Source organism: Nycticebus coucang, chromosome 4, assembly GCF_027406575.1.
Source record: "Nycticebus coucang isolate mNycCou1 chromosome 4, mNycCou1.pri, whole genome shotgun sequence".
NCBI lineage: Eukaryota > Metazoa > Chordata > Mammalia > Primates > Lorisidae > Nycticebus > Nycticebus coucang.
The window spans coordinates 108,508,824-108,527,036 of NC_069783.1; the positions used below are offsets into that span (position 1 = coordinate 108,508,824).

General features: G+C 43.8%; 1 protein-coding gene across 1 annotated transcript in view; it reads right to left on the reverse strand.

Annotated features, from left to right (window-relative positions):
* The window catches only part of TMEM132C (transmembrane protein 132C), a 350,061-nt gene extending 333,141 nt beyond the window's left edge, over positions 1 to 16,920 (reverse strand). Inside the window, exon 1 of the mRNA XM_053589952.1 lies at positions 16,670 to 16,920. Coding sequence (XP_053445927.1) covers positions 16,670 to 16,754 — 85 coding nt within the window. The 5' untranslated portion in view covers positions 16,755 to 16,920. The remainder of the gene's footprint in view (positions 1 to 16,669) is intronic.
* Positions 16,921 to 18,213: the final 1,293 nt, after the last annotated feature.

Below are 18,213 nucleotides of genomic sequence, written 5' to 3' on the forward strand. Positions count from 1 at the left end.
TCAAAAGGAACATTGTTAATATCGTGACACATTTAAATCCTGAGCAACCCGACAAAAGGCAAAAAGTGGAGAGCAGAGCTTCCTGTCTGGGTGGCCCTGCCCAAGTGGCAGAATCTGAACCCAATCACGAGGGAACATCAGACAAATCCAAGCAGAGACGTGTCACGAAGTAGCCAGCCTGTGATCTTCGACAGTGCCAGTGTCTCAAAATTTAAGGGAAGAGGAAGGAGAATAAAGAACCCTGACCACTAAATACAACACACAGCCTGCAAGGGAATGAGATCCTTTCGCAATGTAGATTATTGGGACAGGTGGAAAGATGAAACTCGGGTCTGAGGACTGGACGGCAATAAGGCAGCCGTGCCAATCCCCGTCTTGTGGTTTTGCAGAGGATGATTTTGTTTGTAAGAAACACACTACAAAATAATTCACAGGTGAAGAATTAATTCAACCAGTTCCTCTGAGACGGTTCATGGGATGGACATTTTAGGCCCTTATTATGAAAACTTTTCTACCACATGCTTGAGGTCATAAAAGTGACACATTTCTGCCATTTTCCACTGTGTATAAATAATTTTTATTTGCATATGTGTCAGCTGCAGGAGGGAAGAAACTCCAACTCTTATAGCTCAAGTTCCTTTTATGAAGAAGGAACTGCATATGTAGAAAATAAAATCGCCATGCTGGGTGTCTAAAGATGAGAAACAGTGGGGCTGAGAGGCAATTGGAGGAGGGAGTGTAGCTGAGCACACTTGGAGCTGGCATCATGGACAGAGGCCACCCAACAAGAGTTGGAGTCATGAAGGAGACAGACATGCAGCTAGAGACTGACCCAAACCAGGAACAAGTAAGGAACCAATCCTACAGCCTCTCCCTTCTCATGATCTCCAGTCTCCTGCCCATGGCCCCAGGGCCCAATCCCAAGTGGAATCTGGCAGGTGTAGGGACCAGGAGTTGCATCTGTAGGGTCATTTTCAAAGCAGGATGAAAAGGAATAGAAAGCACACCCAGAATGAGGAAATGGGGCGGGGGGGGGGGGCGGAGAGTATACATCAGGCTATTCGACCCTTTCTAGTAACTCTGTGAGATAAGTTTTCCTAGCCCCATGCACAGATCCAGAAACCAGAAATAAGGCTCAGGGGCATGAGGGGCTTATCCATATCTACACAGCAGAGCAGGGTTTGACTCAGACCTGACAACCGCCAAGCCTTATTCTTGCCTCCCAAGTAGGACTTATCTATAGAGCCAGGGCCCTGACTTGTTGAAACAAGCCCTATTTGGAGCTCATCTTTGTCTTTTCTGACTGGTCCTTGGGCCATCTCTTACAACTATCCTTTGTATTTTGCTTCTGATATGGAAGACAGGTCTGGGTTGACAGGTGAATGATAAAGGACTCTGGCTTATCTTGGGTTCAGGCAGGGATGACACACACCCAATTAGGAAGACACATCTTCACACCGCCTCCTGTTCATATGTATTAATTCAAGTGGATTTCAGAGGAGGAAAGAGACACCACTTGTTGGCATGAATATTCTTTGTCCCCACAGCTTGTAGTGGTCATGTGGTCAAAACAGGAAATGTAAGAATATTTACTGGTTTGGTTTCTGGTCCCACCAGCACCTCAGTTGTCCTCTGTGTTTCCTTTCCAGCCCATATGAACTCCTGCCACAGCTCCTGGTCTTGACTGAGCATGTCACCTTCTACTGACCAGGTTAGATAGTTCAGAGACGGACATGTGAGCCAAACAGAGCCTGTGAAGCACAGTGTGACTTTTTCTAGGATTACTGGGAGACAGATAGTTCACTGCTTTAGAGTGTGAATCTGGAATCCTGGAACTGCCAAGAACTACCTATCATTTAGAACACAGAAATGAAGTCAACATTACAAAAGGAAGAGTAAATCACTAAGAAAAAAAAAAAAAGTCATAATGTCCTACTTAAACTCCTGGATCAAGTCCTACCTGATGCCTCATTTTAGTATCTTCTCACCATCATAAAAGGTACCCACACTCATTAGCAGTCACTTAAGAGAAAATCGTAATAGGAAAATCATTAAGAGAATGTATATAATTGAATATAAGAATGTTTTTCTTAGCTAAGAATATAAAGATGTTTTTCACTAGGTACAGTGGAATTCTGGCCTCTCTTTCAAGTTGATGCCTTTTATGTAGCCAGTTTTTGGAACCCGTTATCTTCATGGAAGGAGACCCTCCTGTATCTCACCTGAAAGTAAGATGGGTGGAGGAAGAGTGACTTGAAAATGGCACTCCTGGCCAGCATGGGAATTAGAGTATCACCATCCTGTCCTGAGCCTTCTCACCTCAAATTCCAACAGGGACACTTTTCTGGAGTGACTGCTGGAGAGAAGAAACAGTCACACGTTCTGGTCTCAGCCAGAGGCCTTTCACACAGTGGTGGCCATCTGGAGATTTTTAGTACATAAAACTCATGTCCCGGTTTCTCTGAGCTATCGAGATTTGAGAAATTAACTCAGAATGAGGGACAGATAAAATGGGACACCAAAGACAGAATTAAGTTATTATTCAGTTTTGTTTATCAAATATTAAGGACCCCAAATATGCCAGGTGCCGGGGCCCAGAAACTAAACAGATGTACATGGCAGGGAACAAAACAGGCAACAATCTCTCTTCTCACAGAGCTTTAATTCTAGGAAAGGGGAAGATAGTTAAACAAACACATCAAATCTAGGGTTTATTGGAGGGTGATAAGTGCAAAAAGAATCAAGAAAATAGGCTGGGTGCAGTGGCTCACGCCTATAATCCTAGCACTCTGGGAGACTGAGGCAGGTGGAAAGTTTGAACTCCCGAGTTTGAGAATAGCCTGAGAAAAAGCAAGACCCCCATCTCTACTAAAAATAGAAAAAACTGAGGCAAGAGGATTGCTTGAGCCCAAGAGTTGGAGGTTGCTGTGAGCTATGATGCCACAGCATTCTACCCAGGGTGACAGCTTGAGATTCTGTCTCAAAAAAAATAAATAAATAAATAAAATAGGAAAGGGACATAGAAAGTACCAGAATGCAGAACACACTGCATGAACATTGGAGACCTCCTTGAACAGACATCTGTGGAGCTGAGACATGAAAAGGTTGAAAGTACACCGTGTCACTCTCTGGGTGTTACCCCACAGCAGCATGTGCGAAGGCCCTGAGGCGGCAGCCAACCTGGGGTGTTGGGGCCCCATGAGAGGCCAGAATATGAGGCTGAAAGGAGACTTGAAGGTGCTAAGGGGACAAAGGTCATGCAGCAGCTTGTTGATCACTTCACAGGCAGTGGCTTAGCTTTGTGCAATGGGAAGACATGACATGATCGGATTATCTTTCAAGAGTCTAAATGGAAGTGGGTGCTTCCCAACCATGACATAGCTGGTACTCAATGAGGGTAGAGGAAATGTTGGTCTTCCCCTTGGATTAAGGATTAGCAGTCACCGAATAAGAAAACAACAATCTCAAACCCTCAGCCATGGATGTGCTTGGAAATGGGGTTGAGACATTTGAGAGAGAAAATAAAATCCCCTTTGCCTAGGACTGAATCTCCCAGGACTAGGGATCTTCAGGGAAACAGAGCCAATGGAATATATATACCTCCAGAAAGATTTATTTTAAGGCATTGGGTCCTGAAATTATGGAGGTTGGTGAGTCTGAAATCTGCAGGGTGGGCTGGAAGGCTGGAGACCCTGGTAAAATCCCACATTGTGGTTCAAGTCCAAAGACCATCTGCTGGTAGACTTCCTGCTTGCCTTTTTAGGGAGAGGTTAGCCTTTTGGTCTATTCAGGCCTTCAACTCATTAGCTCAAACCCACCCACATCATTGAGAGTCATCTACTTTACTCAAAGTCCCCCAACTTCAATGTTAATTTCATCCAAAAAACATTCACACAGAAAGATCCAGACTAATGTTTGACCAGACATCTGGCCATCACTGGTCAAAGTGACACAAAATAAGGCATCAGGGATGCTCTGACCACTGGGGATTTGTCAAAAGCTACCAACTTCAGACTTTCTGCCCATGTGGATGGGGGAGTGGCCCTCCAGCCCCAGAACTAACAGATGACCTTGCAACTAAAGCCACTGCCTGCTGACACCTCCACAGTAACAACAGCTTCGGAGAGACAAGGTGGGTCCAAGGGGCAGGCCATGGCCTGGAGGGCAACTGATGAGCAGAAGGAAGTGACAGATTCCAGCAGGGAAATGTCATTTTGTTATTAGGACACAAGCACCATTGATGAAAACTTTGAGTTCGAAGGCAAATGAGAAAAGTCTGCTCTCTGGGTCAATTTATTGTGTACAATTAAAAAAAAATGGAAAATAAGGAAAATGATAACCTGGGGCTATGTACTGACCCAAAAGATTTACATAAATTGAAGAAAAGAGCCTACCACCACGTACAGGAAAGACAAAACAGAGCCACGGAAGAATAAATGCCCCTGAAAATGGAGACTTTCCCTGGGGATTTTTTTTCCCCCTTATAAATCAGGATGCCAGACGAGGAAGCCTCTGGGGGTTGCCTAATATAAATGAAACATTAGAAGCTGACAGCCTATAGGAACTGAACCCACAGCCCAGCTGGTCTTGGGGGGAGAAACTGGGACAGAAGGTGAGGTCTCCTGGTCTGCAGGAAGGGCCAGTGGTAGATGTCACTAGTGTAGTGCCTGGTCCATAGTTGCTCCGGTAGGGATGTCTGAGGGACACATGTGAATGAAATGAGAAAGAATAGAGCCCAAGCAAGCAGAGAACAAGAAGAGCCACCATGAATGGGAGACCCGCTAGGAGGTGAAGACCCCAGTGGTGATGTCCTTGACTCTGTTGAAACAGGAGAAACAAGCTGACCTCCCCGTGGGCTGTTCCCCCAGTGTGGAGTCTACCTGGGAGAAGCAGCTAGGCATTGGGTTTGGTTTCCTTCATTTTTCTCTTTTGGTTATGGGATAGGGTTTTGCCCTGTCACCGTCTATCCTCCGTCTCCTGATACAGCCTAATTAATCTTTGAGCATCATCACACCTTTTGCACTTTCTACCTTAGTAGTTTAGGTGGTGATGACCTCGCTCCCAGGATCTCAGTGTCTGACATACGACTAACCAGAAAATCCCATTCTCTGCAGTCAATGGTAAGTGGCTCCAGGTTAGGCTCAGGATCCTGGTGAGTGCCATTAATTCACCCTGAAACTCTTTTCTATAATTCTTCAGGAAGTCACTTTCTTTTAGTTGAGTAGGATATGTGGACAAAATATTGACGTAGGTCTGGAGCAGATGTGCTAGTGATGACCTCCCGAAATGAAGATAGCACAGAGGTCACAGAAGCCAGGAAGACAGGAGCACAGAAACAGTGACTAGTGACAGTGCTTGGTCCCTGGACCCAGCCATGCCTGAAACCCAGCAAGACTTCTCAGTCACCTGGGCTATGCACTTTTTTTTTTCTTTTTCCTGGCTTTGTTATAGTTTGCTTAAGTTGAGTTTTTCAGCATTCTCGAGTAAAGAAGTCGTAACTAAGAATTAGAATAATCTGGGCAGATTCAAAGAACTCTTTCATCACGCAGGCAGGGAAACAACTGTCTCAGTGCCTCAAACACAGCTTCATTGCTTCTGGTGGAGACAAAATCACGTTTTCAGTGTCAATCTTGTGTGTGGTATGAGCGAGGAGTTTTTTGTTTGTTTGTTTTGTTTTTGGCTTAAAATCACCACTAAGTTGTCCACCACTCAATGGTGAAATCAGAAACCAGAAATGAGGCTTTAGTTGTATGTCTGTAAGTACTGGGGTGGGAGGGGGTATCCTTAAAGTTCTATTGTTTTTAGAATATAAGAATTCCTTATAGCCCCAAAGAACTCCTAATGGGCTACCATGTGCTGAAGTGAGTAGTGTTAGACACACGTGTCTACAGCATCTGGGTCTGCAGAGACAGTTAAGAAACACAGCAGAAAGCAAACATAATTATGGGGCCAGAGGGACAAATTGAGCAAGAAAGATGAAAAAAGTCAACAGCAGAGTTGGGAGAAAAAATTAACCTAAGAGAGATATGGGAGCTGCTTTGGATGGTTTTGATGACTCTGAGAATTCAGATGGAGGAAGGGTGTTTAAGAGAGTATCAAGAGCATTATAAAACTAAGGCAAATGGAATTATGCCTAAGCTGTATTTAAGCATGAAATGGTCAAGGGATGTCTCAGAATATAAAGCTCTGGCTCTCTGTTTAGGTCTATAATAAATGGACACCTCACACTTGACCAGTTTTCTATTTTCTGATATTTCAAGTGCACCGTTGTTTGACGTTTAAATTATTCTCAGTTATTTAAAAAAAAAAAATCTATGTGTGGTGTCCACTGTATTGTGCTGGGTGATTCTTCTTCTCAGTGGCTTTAATAACAATATAAATAATAATAGCTATGGTTTATTGAACTTTACTAAATGCCAACTCCAAAAAGATATGTCCACGTGGAACCTGTGCGCAAATTCTTACTTAGAGAAAAAGGTCTTTGCAGATGTCATTAAGTTAAGGATTTAGAAGTGAGAGCATCCCAGCCTAGAGTGGGTTATAAATTCAATGATAAGGGAAAGGAACACTGAGAGAAGATGGCTATGTGACGGCAGAGGCAGAGACTGGAGTAATGCCACCACAATCCAACAACACTAGAACCAAGAGAAGCCAGAAGAGGTGAGGAAGCATCCTCCTCTGGGGCCTTAGGAGAGTTCATGGCCCTGCCAACATATGATTTTGGAGTTCTGTCCTCAGCATTGTAAGAGAAAAAAATGTTTGTTATAGTAAGCTACCCAGTTTGTTACAACCACCCTTAGAGACTAATGCAGTGTGGGGCATCTCAAGCTCACTCTTTCATTAAATAATCTCAACAGTCCTACAAAGTAGGTATTATCCCAACTTATAGAATAAAACTGCGGCTCAAAGGAGCCATCCCTTACTATAATTTTCACTATACACACACCATGTCTTACAGCTGCTGGGATAGATGCTGGCTGATTTTTGCACCCAGCATCCAACCCACCTTCCTTAATAGCAGCTCTTCTGTTTTTCTCTAGAAATAAACCTTTGCTCCTTGAACACAAAATAGTGCGTGTGATGATCAATGACACTGTCTTACGCTTTTCTAGAAAGAGAAGGACCTAGGCAACCTCTTCACATCCCTAACTATACTTAGAATTATGTGAAGAGCTTTGAAAGAGCAAAAAAATGGTCACCCCATCTTCACACCCACCCCTACTTTACCACTACCCAAGATCCTGCTTCATGTGGATTCAGATAAGACTCGGGAATTGGTATGTTTAAAAGTTCCCCAGGTGATTGTAAAATTCAGCCAAACTATGGGCTTTTGTCTCCCTGGAATTTAATAGAGGAGCATAGAGACAAAAGTCAGTCCCATAGTTTGAGCTCCTGTGACCCAACAGCAGCACAACCACAGGAACCCCAGAATGGGCAACTTCCTATTCCTGGGAAACATTCGGCTTTTTCTGGAGTCATGTGCTTCCAATCCCCAAAGACCTCTGATCAATTCATCCAGGAACTGGTAGGACGGAAATTCAAATTTAAGCTGGGTTCTGTGACGCTGAGCCTCCCTAATTGATCCACAAGTGACACCTCACCACATGGTAAGGAGTGTGAAGGGTGTTGAGGAAAAAGAAAAAAATATTTTACATATAAAAGACATGGTCTGTTATATTACGTTTCAGGTAGCTTTAGGATCCCAGCTACATTCTTAGTATACCATGAAGAACATCCTTCACCAGAAGAAAAAAAAAAAAAAAAGAATATGTGCACACTCCAGAAGACATAAAAACAGTCTTTGGGGGATAGTAACTAGAACACATTACCTCAAAAATTTTTCTGAATCAGACTCCAGATGGGTTGTATTTCACCTTTGTTCTCTCCCTAAAAGCAGCAACTTCTAAATTCCTAGGGTATATAAACAAGAGAGCTCAGCATACAGATCTGAACAATGTCTTAAAGAGAAAACAATGTTAAGAATATCAAAAGTACCCACTGGGAAGCAAAAAGGAAGATAATAAAACACAATTTTTATTCTTCTTTGAAATATACAAAATAATTACTAATTGACAATTCTCTTAATCACACCTAAGGTCTAAAAATGTACGCACTTGAAAATAATTATAGTAGAAAAAATATTGTGAGTATACTATTTTAAGGTTCTTAGATAATATATGGAGCATTATAATTTGAACATAAGCTATGATTAATTAGAAATGTATTTTGTAAATGTGAAAGCAAAGAATAAATTTAAAAAGAGTATAAAGGTAAGATGTGAGTATTGTATGCAGCAAATATCTGGCCTGAGTTTTGTATCCAGTCAGCTAACCTGTGCCTCTTTAGAGGACAGTTTAAGCCATTCACATTAATGGAGAATATTGATAAGTCTGGTAAAATTTTGGGTATTGAGTTTTTCGAAAGTCCAGTGGACATTTTTAATCCTTTCACCACTGTGTAAGTTGGAGTTTGATCAGAAGTTTCTGAGTGAGTTTACTTTTGTGGTAGAGAATTGGGCTGGTCATTATGGAGGATAGGTCTGAGAATATCCTGAATAGCTGGTTTGGTTATGGCAAATTTCTGCAACATATGAATGTCATTAAAGTATTTAATTTCTCCATCATAAATGAAACTCAGTTTAGCTGGATACAGGACCCAGGGTTGAAAGTTATTTTGCTTTAGGAGATTAAAAGTCGATGACAACCCTCTTCTGGCTTGAAAAGTTTCAGCAGAGACATCTGCAGTCATTCTAATATTCTTCCTTTTGTAGGTAATGGATTTCTTACATCTGGCTGCTTTCAGAATTTTCTCCTTCATATTAACTTTAGTGAAGTTAATTATGATGTGCCTGGGGAATGTCTTATTCGGATTGAGTCATGCTGGGATTCTGAAACTGTCTGCTATCTGAATTTCAGAATCTCTTGGCATGTCTGGAAAATTCTCTTTCAGAATTTCATGGAGAAGGGCCTCTGTGCCTTGAGAGGCCACTTCATCACTTTCAGGGATTCCAATGAGGTGAATATTACCCTTCTTCGAATTATCCCAGAGCTCTCTGAGAGAATGATCCGTTTTTGCTCTCCATTTCTCTTCCTCTTTTGAGAGTTTGGGAGTGTTCAAAGGCTTTGTCTTCAATGCCAGAAATCCTTTCTTCTGCTTGCTCCATTCTGTTACTGAGGACTTCTACTGTATTTTTTCAGATGTTTGAGGGCTGCAAAATCTTGCTTCAATGCATCAAAATCTTTGGTGGTTTTGTCTTTAAATTCGTTAAATTCTTGAGACAACTTTTGAATTTCTCCTCAAATTTCTAATTCTGACTTTTGAATTGCTCTTTGAATTTCTAATTCCAAATTTTCCTTCATTCTATTAATCTTGCTTGCAATCCAAATTCTGAATTCGATTTCTGACATCTCGGCCAGCTGTTTATGAAAGGGATCCTCAGTTACATCTGCCATATCTTTCCTTGGGGGGAGGGGGGGTTGATCTATTCTGGTTATTCATGTTACCAGAGTTTTTCCACTGATTCTGCCCCATGATTATTTTACACCATTTGACTTTTCCTCTGGAGCTTTGTAGAGAACCCACACAGTGCTATGGCCTGAGAAACTGGGGTCCTGTCTTGTGTGGTGGGGCTAAGTGGTGCTGTCTTGTTTTCAGCTGGTTTCTATTTGACCCTAGTGAAACAGTTACTCTCGGTTGAAGTCTCAGCTGTGGAGAAATACCAGCAATTAAGTCACCCCGCCCCCCACAGGCAACAATTGGAAAAGGAAAATCAAACCTTTCTACAACCGCACACCCAGGGCACCACTTGAATAGTCCTTGGGCAATTGGCTCAGGTGCATGGCCTACAGACATATGCAAAAGTGCTCAACATCTTTAATCATCAGAGAAATGCAAATCAAAACTACTTTGAGATACCATCTAATTCCAGTAAGATTAGCCCAAATCACAAAGTCCCAAGACCAGAGATGTTGGCATGGATGTGGAGAAAAGGGATCACTTCTACACTGCTGGTGGGAATGCAAATTAATACATTCCTTTTGGAAAGATGTTTTGAGAACACTTAGGGATCTAAAAATAGATCTGCTATTCAATCCTATAATTCCTCTACTAGGTATATACCCAGAAGACCAAAAATCACATCATAACAAAGGTATTTGTACCATAATGTTTATTGCAGCCCAATTCATAATTGCTAAGTCATGGAAAAAGCCCAAGTGCCCATCAATCCATGAATGGGTTAATAAATTGTGGTATATGTACACCATGGAATATTATGCAGCCTTGAAGAAAGATGGAGACTTTACCTCTTTCATGTTTACATGGATGGAGCTGGAACATATTCTTCTTAGTAAAGTATCTCAAGAATGGAATAAAAAGTATCCAATGTACTCAGCCCTACTATGAAACTAATTTATGGCTTTCACATGAAAGCTATAACCCAGTTATAACCTAAGAATAGGGGGAAGGGGGCGAGGGAAGGGAGGGAGGGGGAAGGATGGGTGGAGGGAGGGTGATTGGTGGAATTACAAGGGTGGTGCATCTTACAAAGGTACATGTGAAACTTAATAAATGTAGAATATAAATGTCTTAATGCAATAACTAAGAAAATGCCATGAAGGCTATGTTAACCAGTGTGATGAAAATGTGTCAAACTGTTTATAAAACCAGTGTATGGTACCCCATGATCACATTAATGTACACAGCTATGATTTAATAATAAAAAATAAAAATAAAATAATAAGTATAAATAACAAGCTGATAGTGGAGATAAAATGAAATCATTAAAAAATATTCTCAAAGTTAGAAGAAAAAGAGGGGGAAATAATGATTGAACACAAAGAGAATAATGAGGGAAATGATAGATCTTAATACAGGAATAATTACATTAAATATAAATGATCTAAACATAATGATTAAAAGATAGAGATTATCCGATTCTATGAACAAGTGAAACCCAACTATGTGCTGGCTATAAATAATCAACATTACGTATAAAGGCACAAGTTAAATGTAAAGAGATGAAAATGATATTATCATGTAAATATTCATCAAAAGAAACTGAGGTGGCTATATTGATATCAGATAAAATAAATTTAATAACAAGGAATATTTCAAAATATGTTTGAGAGTAAAAAGAAGCATAACATAATGGTAAAGAGATTGATTCAATGAAAATATGTAACAATCCTATACAACAAAGAATAACAGCAGCAACAAAGATAAAACCATAACTTAGTTGGAAACTTCAATACTTCTCTCTCAGTAACTAATAGAACTAACAGAGCAATAGGTATAGAGAAAGCCTGAACCTAAAAACACATATTTAGAGAATCACCCTGGCTATGGGTTAGACAAAGATTTCTTAGATGTGACACCAAAAGCACAACTGCTAAGAGAAAATTAAATGTCATTAAAATTTAAAACCTTTGCTTCCAAAGACACAGACTGGGAGAAAAGATCTATAAAACACATATCTGAAGAAGGACTTGCATCCATGGTATACAAAGTACCCTTAAAAATTAATAATAGGAAAATGAACAAACAAAAAACAATAAAAGTAGGCACAATATTTGAAAAAGACATTTCATCAAAGATGATGTAAGAAACAATGCTTAACATTATTAATCATGAGGGTGAAAATTAAAATTTTCAAAGATTTATTATACACCTATTAGAAACTGAATAAAAACAAAACGGATAGGGTGGCGCCTGTAGCTCAAAGGAGTAGGGTGCTGGCCCCATATGCCAGAGGTGGCAGGTTCAAACCCAGCTGTGGCCAAAAACTGCAAAAAAAAAGATACTATTAAGTGTTGCTCAAGATACAAAACAACTGAAAGTCTTACATATTGCTGGTGGGAATGCAAAATACTAAAACTATTTAAAAAGAGTGTGCAGTTTCTTAAAAAGTTATATATTACACAGTTACCATGTCACCTAGCCAACTCATTTATTCAGGAGAAATGAGAACATTTATTTGCACAAAAACTTGTTTGTGGATATTTGTAGTGACTTTTTCATAATTGACACAACCTAAAGTAACCCTAATGTACTTTGACTACGAAAGGAATGAATAAAACAATGCCATACTATTCAGTGTTAAAAAGGAACAAATTTGTGATACACAGGTGAATATCAAATTCATTGTGCTAAGTTAAAGACAGCAGGTTAAAAAGCTACATACTGCACAGTCCAATTTTCATGGCATTAAGAAAATGTTAAATTCTAGAGACTGAAAACAAATCAGTAGTTGCCAGAGTTGGAGGCAGAGAAGGGGACATAGGAATTTTGGGGTGTGATGGAAATGTTTCGTATGTTAATTGTGTCAAGGTTTACATGACTGTGCATTTGTCAAAACTTAGAACTGTATTCTCAAAAAGATAAATTTTATTGTATGCATTACTGTATGCAGAAAAAATTATTTTTAAATGTGTATTACACCTTAAAAAACCTGATATTTAAACAAAGTAGACAGCTTTAAAAATGTTCTGTCAATCGGATGTTCCACTTAGTCCATTAATTCAGTAATAGTCTCCTTCACTTCAATTAATATACCAAAGACTTCATTTTTGTTAACCTTGCTTTCCATGACTGTGGATGTATGCAATATCTCATACATCTAAATGCTTGTTTTAACCTCTGCTCATGGAGGTGTCAAATACTAATATAATTGAGAGTTCTGAGCCCTTGTCTGCCTGACTGTAGCCAGCCTTGTGATTAAGCTAACAGTGAACAGTGAGATGAACCAGAAAGAGGTTGAAATAAAACTCATCTGCAGGTAAGGACCAGGCAGGTAAGCAGAGGAGGAGAGAACCCAAGTACAGCGGAAGTATACACAGTCGCCAGAGGGGGACAGCCCTGCTCACCTTTGGCACATATAGGATTGTGCATCCAAGTTTGACAGAGTATCCACACTTCTAAGAAAAATTAGAAAACTTGATTTTTTGGATCATCTCAGTACATACAAAAAAGCATTTGATAAAATTCTATACGCAACTCCTAAAAAGCTAGCAATAAAATCTTGTTTTAACCGGCAGATGAAAATTATATAGTTATAGAATATAGCATGATGTGTTTTGATATATGTATGCAGTGTGGAAATCCTGATTTTTATATGTAAATTCTCCCAATCTTAAAATGTTGGGAGCTGCTTCACTTTTTAAAACATGGTGTGGGACAATATAGTCCTTGCCTGCAGGTCATGAAGTTTGCAAGTACTAGTCAAGAAATTTGGGTAGGGGGATAGAAGCAGGACAAGTCCAGATCTGACGGTTTAACAGAGTGGTTTCCAAGATTCTGAAATAACTAATAAGAAGTAGAAGCATAGAGGAGTTTCAGTTTGAGGGATAGGAAAGGATGGATGGAAAGTAAACCTGTGTGTGTGCTACCCCATGACTGCATACGTTGGAAGTGTCTGCAGAGAATGGCCTGAGCATCAGTTCTCATGTCAGCATGACGACCTCCCTGCCCTGAGGACCTTCTGCTACTCATCTTCCCTTCTACAGGCCTCAAATCCCTTATTAGAAACCCCAAGTCTCCAAGGCACTGGCAATCTAAACATTGAGTTGTTTGGATTTAATTTGTTGAGTGGCCAACACTGATCTGAAGTCAAATGAAGTCATTTTGGGTCTTTATTACCCTCCTTTATGTAAATATTCATACTTTGCATGCAGAATTACCCATGTGTGCAATTATAGGATGTGTCTCCAGACTAAACTTGAGGCCCTACACAACACGTGCCTATGTCCCTCTGCCTCTAACTATCCAGCCATCCATCTTGCTGTTTAAACATATCAATAATAATGAATCTTAAAATCAATTTGGCTTCACAGATTTCAGAAAATAGACAGTAGTCCTGTATATCCCTCCTAAGGGGTCCCCTGTGTAACTATCAACCATCACTAAACGAGAATCTAAGGGCATCTGAGCCCAACACCTTTGATCTGCTTTACACAAGGACAACTCATCAACCTCTCACTCAAGGATACCTTGCCTCCCCTGCCTCAGCCCATGTTTTAAATCTTAGGAAAAGATTCCCCCTTTCAATGCCCTGTCCTATTTATGGAACCTCCCAAGAACAATTATGTCTTTTCCAAACCCTGACACATCATAAAGCCTCTAAATCCACAGTCAAAAATAAACATACAATTGGTATTAAAAATTAATCAGTGGTTTCAAGGATTCCAGAAACCAGCACTTAAATCCTCATTTGAGAAGAGTCAGAGATAGCCCTTTATTTTTTAAAGACAGCACAGATGTACAGAAAGGTCAGAAGACTTTCTTCTCTAAAAGCTCTCTTACGGGGCACACTTCTGATTTGTGCAGAAATCAGAGGGGGGGATGAACTGCTGCTTTTCATCACAAGAAGTGAACTGAAAAAAATATTTTGTAGCTAATGAGTTGCAGACTCTAAGATACCCCAAAGTACTTGGCAGGCTTTGCAGAAAAAAGGAAGGAGAAAAATCCCCATGGAATCAAAGTTGCACTAACTTAAACCGCAGGGCAGGGGTGGGGTTCTCTGTGCCCCTCATCCTTCACTATTCTCCCAGCTGCTTAAATAGCATCTTCAGAACAAGTCCAATGGAACTGCTGCCCCCAGCACCATCTACACAGACATCCGTGATAGCCATGCACTAAAAAAAAGTGAAATCCCTTAGATGGTGTGCATACACACACACACACACACACACACACTTACACATACGGAACCTGAGCTTTAATTAAGAAAAGTCCACATCTGCTTTAAACACACATTCCCGAGTCCTCTCAAGGACACTCTGGGGAGAAACTATGAAGGGGGGCAGTCACCCCCTGCTCAGTACCAGGGTACCATCCTCTACACCAGTGGTTCTCAACCTGTGGGTTGTGACCCCTTTGGAGGTCCAACGACCCTTTCACAGGGGTCGCCTAAGACCAGCCTGCCTATCAGATATTTACATTACAATTCATTATGGTAGCAGAATTAGTTATGAAGTAGCAACGAAAATAATTTTATGGTTGGGGATCACCACAATATGAGGGCTAGGAAGGTTGAGAACCACTGCTCTACACAGCGCTTTCTATCCATTTGGTCATTTTATCCATCAAACAACTCTTGTGAGATACTTAGGAAGGGCATTTTTGAATTGTCACTTTACATTTAGGAAAACTGACTCCTAGAAATGCTTGAACCAACTCATGGTAGAACTCAGAAACCAGATTCTGGATGTATGCCTTTTTCAATAAAACAGAAAAGTGTCCCCTCCCCCCACCCTTACACACCCACACTTGTACACACTCCTGTTCACCTGGAGCTGGAAGAGGAAAGGGACACTGTATAAAGCATAGCAGACTTGTCCAGCTGGTGTGTCTGGGAAACTGCAGACTCAAGGTAGGTAGATTTTTTTTCTGGAATTTCACACAGTGCCTAATGACTTTTGAAATACCAAGGCTACTTTTAAACACCCATTGACAACTTGTCCCTCCCAATGCATTTCTAGCGCAGCCTCAGAACCTAAAGCGGGAGAGGTCACGATTCCCATCCAAGTGAAGTTGAAGTGTTTCTGCCCCAACACGCCGCGCTGCTGGAAGGCACCGGAAACTCTGTGCACACCTCGGTTTAACCGAACGAACCTGAGTTCTCCTCCAGGGCGTGGGCAGCAGAAAGCCGCGCTTCCCTTTTTCTACTCCCTGACCGTGCACTCGGGACTCCAGGCAGCTGCTAGCAGAGCTGAGCCCTGGTTCCCCTCCTGCCCCACGGCCATGGGCGGCTGTGTCCCGCAGGAAGGGCGCCTGAGCCCAGCTGCTCCCAGGGCTCAGAGACCGCCTCTCCCGGCCCCTCCAGCCGAGTCCCCACGGCCACCCAGCCCCACACACCTATAAATAATAAAGGTCGTAATAATAGCCAGGCTACCTTCTGTGGGCCCTTCCTGCGCCAAGCGTTAGTTAGCTCATTTAAACCTCTCCAGCAGGGTGGTCCTTCCATTGCAGAGATGAGGACTCGGAGGTGAAAGAGCTCCTGAGACAGGACTGCCGGTGAGCCCGCTCAGATTCTAAGAGGCGCACCCACCTTCGGGTCTGCGCTCCCCAACCACACCGGGGCGAACGTGGGGTGTCCGAGGAGAGTCGGGCTTCTGTCAAACTGGGGATCCTAGTGAGTGCGTAACGAGTGCGCGTTCCTCCATGGGCCAAGAGAGGTTCTAGGGGCCTTGTGGCCACGGAAAAGTGACCCACAGGACCGGGTCTTTCCTACTTCATCCCCCGTCCTACAGTCGGAGCTGTGGACGCGGAGCGCACAGCGAGGAGGAAGGGGACGCAGGGAGCCGGGCCCCTTCTCCCAGACCCTGGCTCCATGGTGGGACTGTGCTGGGGCTGCGGGCAGGTGTTTAAGGAACTCAGGGATGAGGAACATAGGTGTCCCTCGGCCACGCCTCCTCGTTATCTACAGCAGCACTATCTCTGGAGAGGTCTCGCGTGGGGGATTTGGAGATCCTGGACCAGCCTTAACTTGCTCTAATCTGGGCACCCAATCCCTAGAAACGGGGCCGCTTGGCGCCCCTCAGAGGAGCTCTCGGCGGGATCAGCGCCCTCACCAAGGTCCCCACGCCACCCCACGTTTGGGCTCCCCTCATCCCGAGCTCCTTGGGACCCTGGGGAACTTCGCAAGTGCCAAAGACGACCGCCTTGGCCTTACCTTTGCCCAGCAACGCGCCCAGGACCAGGCTTAGCGCCCCGCACAGCGGCGCCGCCGGCCCGGGGGCCGCGCCCTCGGAGCGCATCGTGGGTCCCGGCCGCTCAGGCTACCCGCCTCCAGCCCGGGGCGCAGCGCCCGCCCGCGGCCCCCTCTGGCTGCCCCATGCCCAGGGCGGAGCCCGCAGCCGTCCCCGCCGTCCGCGCCCGCCGCTGCCGGGTCCACGCCGCCGCGGCTGCTTCGGCTCCGGCTCCAGCTCCTGCTCCGGCAGCTGCTGGCGATCCGGCCGGGACAACTTTTCTCAGCAAGCCGCCGCCGCCGGGCCCGCCCAGGCCCCGCCCCCTCCAGGGCCCCGCCCCCAGGCCCGCCCCTCCCGCCCCAACCCCCCTCTGCCAGCCCTCGGGCGGGAGACCCGGGGAGCGCTCAGGAGGGCGCGCTCCTGCTCCCGGGACAGGAGCTCTGCTCAGGTACGCGCCACTCCACTCGGAGCTGTACCTTTTTCCGGATCCCGCGGTCACGGCGGGCCCTGGCGGTCGTCACTCCTCCTTCCTCAAGTTCGGGTCTTGCCCGGCGTTAGCTTTGAGAGCTGGGGACTCCTGGAATTAAAAGCTCTGTGCAGCCTCTGCGGGAAGATGTCTTGGATGGATTCTTGAGTGAGAAAAAGCACGGTGCGGAACGCTAGAGACACAGTTTACACAGACGCGCGTGTGCATGCGTGTGTATGTTTGTTGGGGTAGGTGTCTCTGGGAAGAATAAAACGCAGCGATAAAAGTTCATTTTTCACTGCACATCCTTTGTATCCTTGGGTTCACCCTCGATGTATTTTTATTAACTATTCAAGGGAAGGCACAGCTCCCTCCTCCCTAGACTTGCTCACGCAATTGCAGTACCTCTGCAGAGCTAGACAGGGAAGATCTGTCCTTTTCCCGCACTTGCTCCTGGATCTTCTCTCTAGTTTGTCCAGCGCTGCCTCCTCCTTTCGGGGATCCTAGCTGCTTCGCTGCGCTGTGACTGCTGTTGGGGGCCTTTGGGGCCTGTTTTGCCACCAGGGGTGCCGAGAAATCCTAGGGCAGGACTGGACTCCCTCTGGTGTCTGGCCATCAGTTCCTAGGCCTCTACCTGCTTTCCAAACCTCCCTGCAGATCCTGGGGTTCCCCTTCTGTCTGGAACTCACCACCCACTGGATTAGTTGTTACCTGAGGCTGGCTCAGTCCCACCCCAGAAGGAGGCTTGACTGGATCAAGTCTCACCATCAGTCCAGGAAAGAATTTAAAAAAAAAGAAAAAAAACCTGGAAACCACAAACCCATATTTCAATCCCTCACTCAGAACTTAAAAGAGAATTTGATGGCATGGCAGAGAACTAAGGGTGCTCCCTACAGAGGGGACCTTCTCCCAGGGGGTGACCCTGGGAACTCTGGACCCAGCTGAGGGGTGCAGTGGACACTAACAAGTTCTCTCCGCCGGCTCCCCTGGCCTGGGGTGGGGAAAAGGCTGCCAGAGACATAGGCAGGTCCAGGGGCTTGCTTCTTATGCTTCTGGATAGCT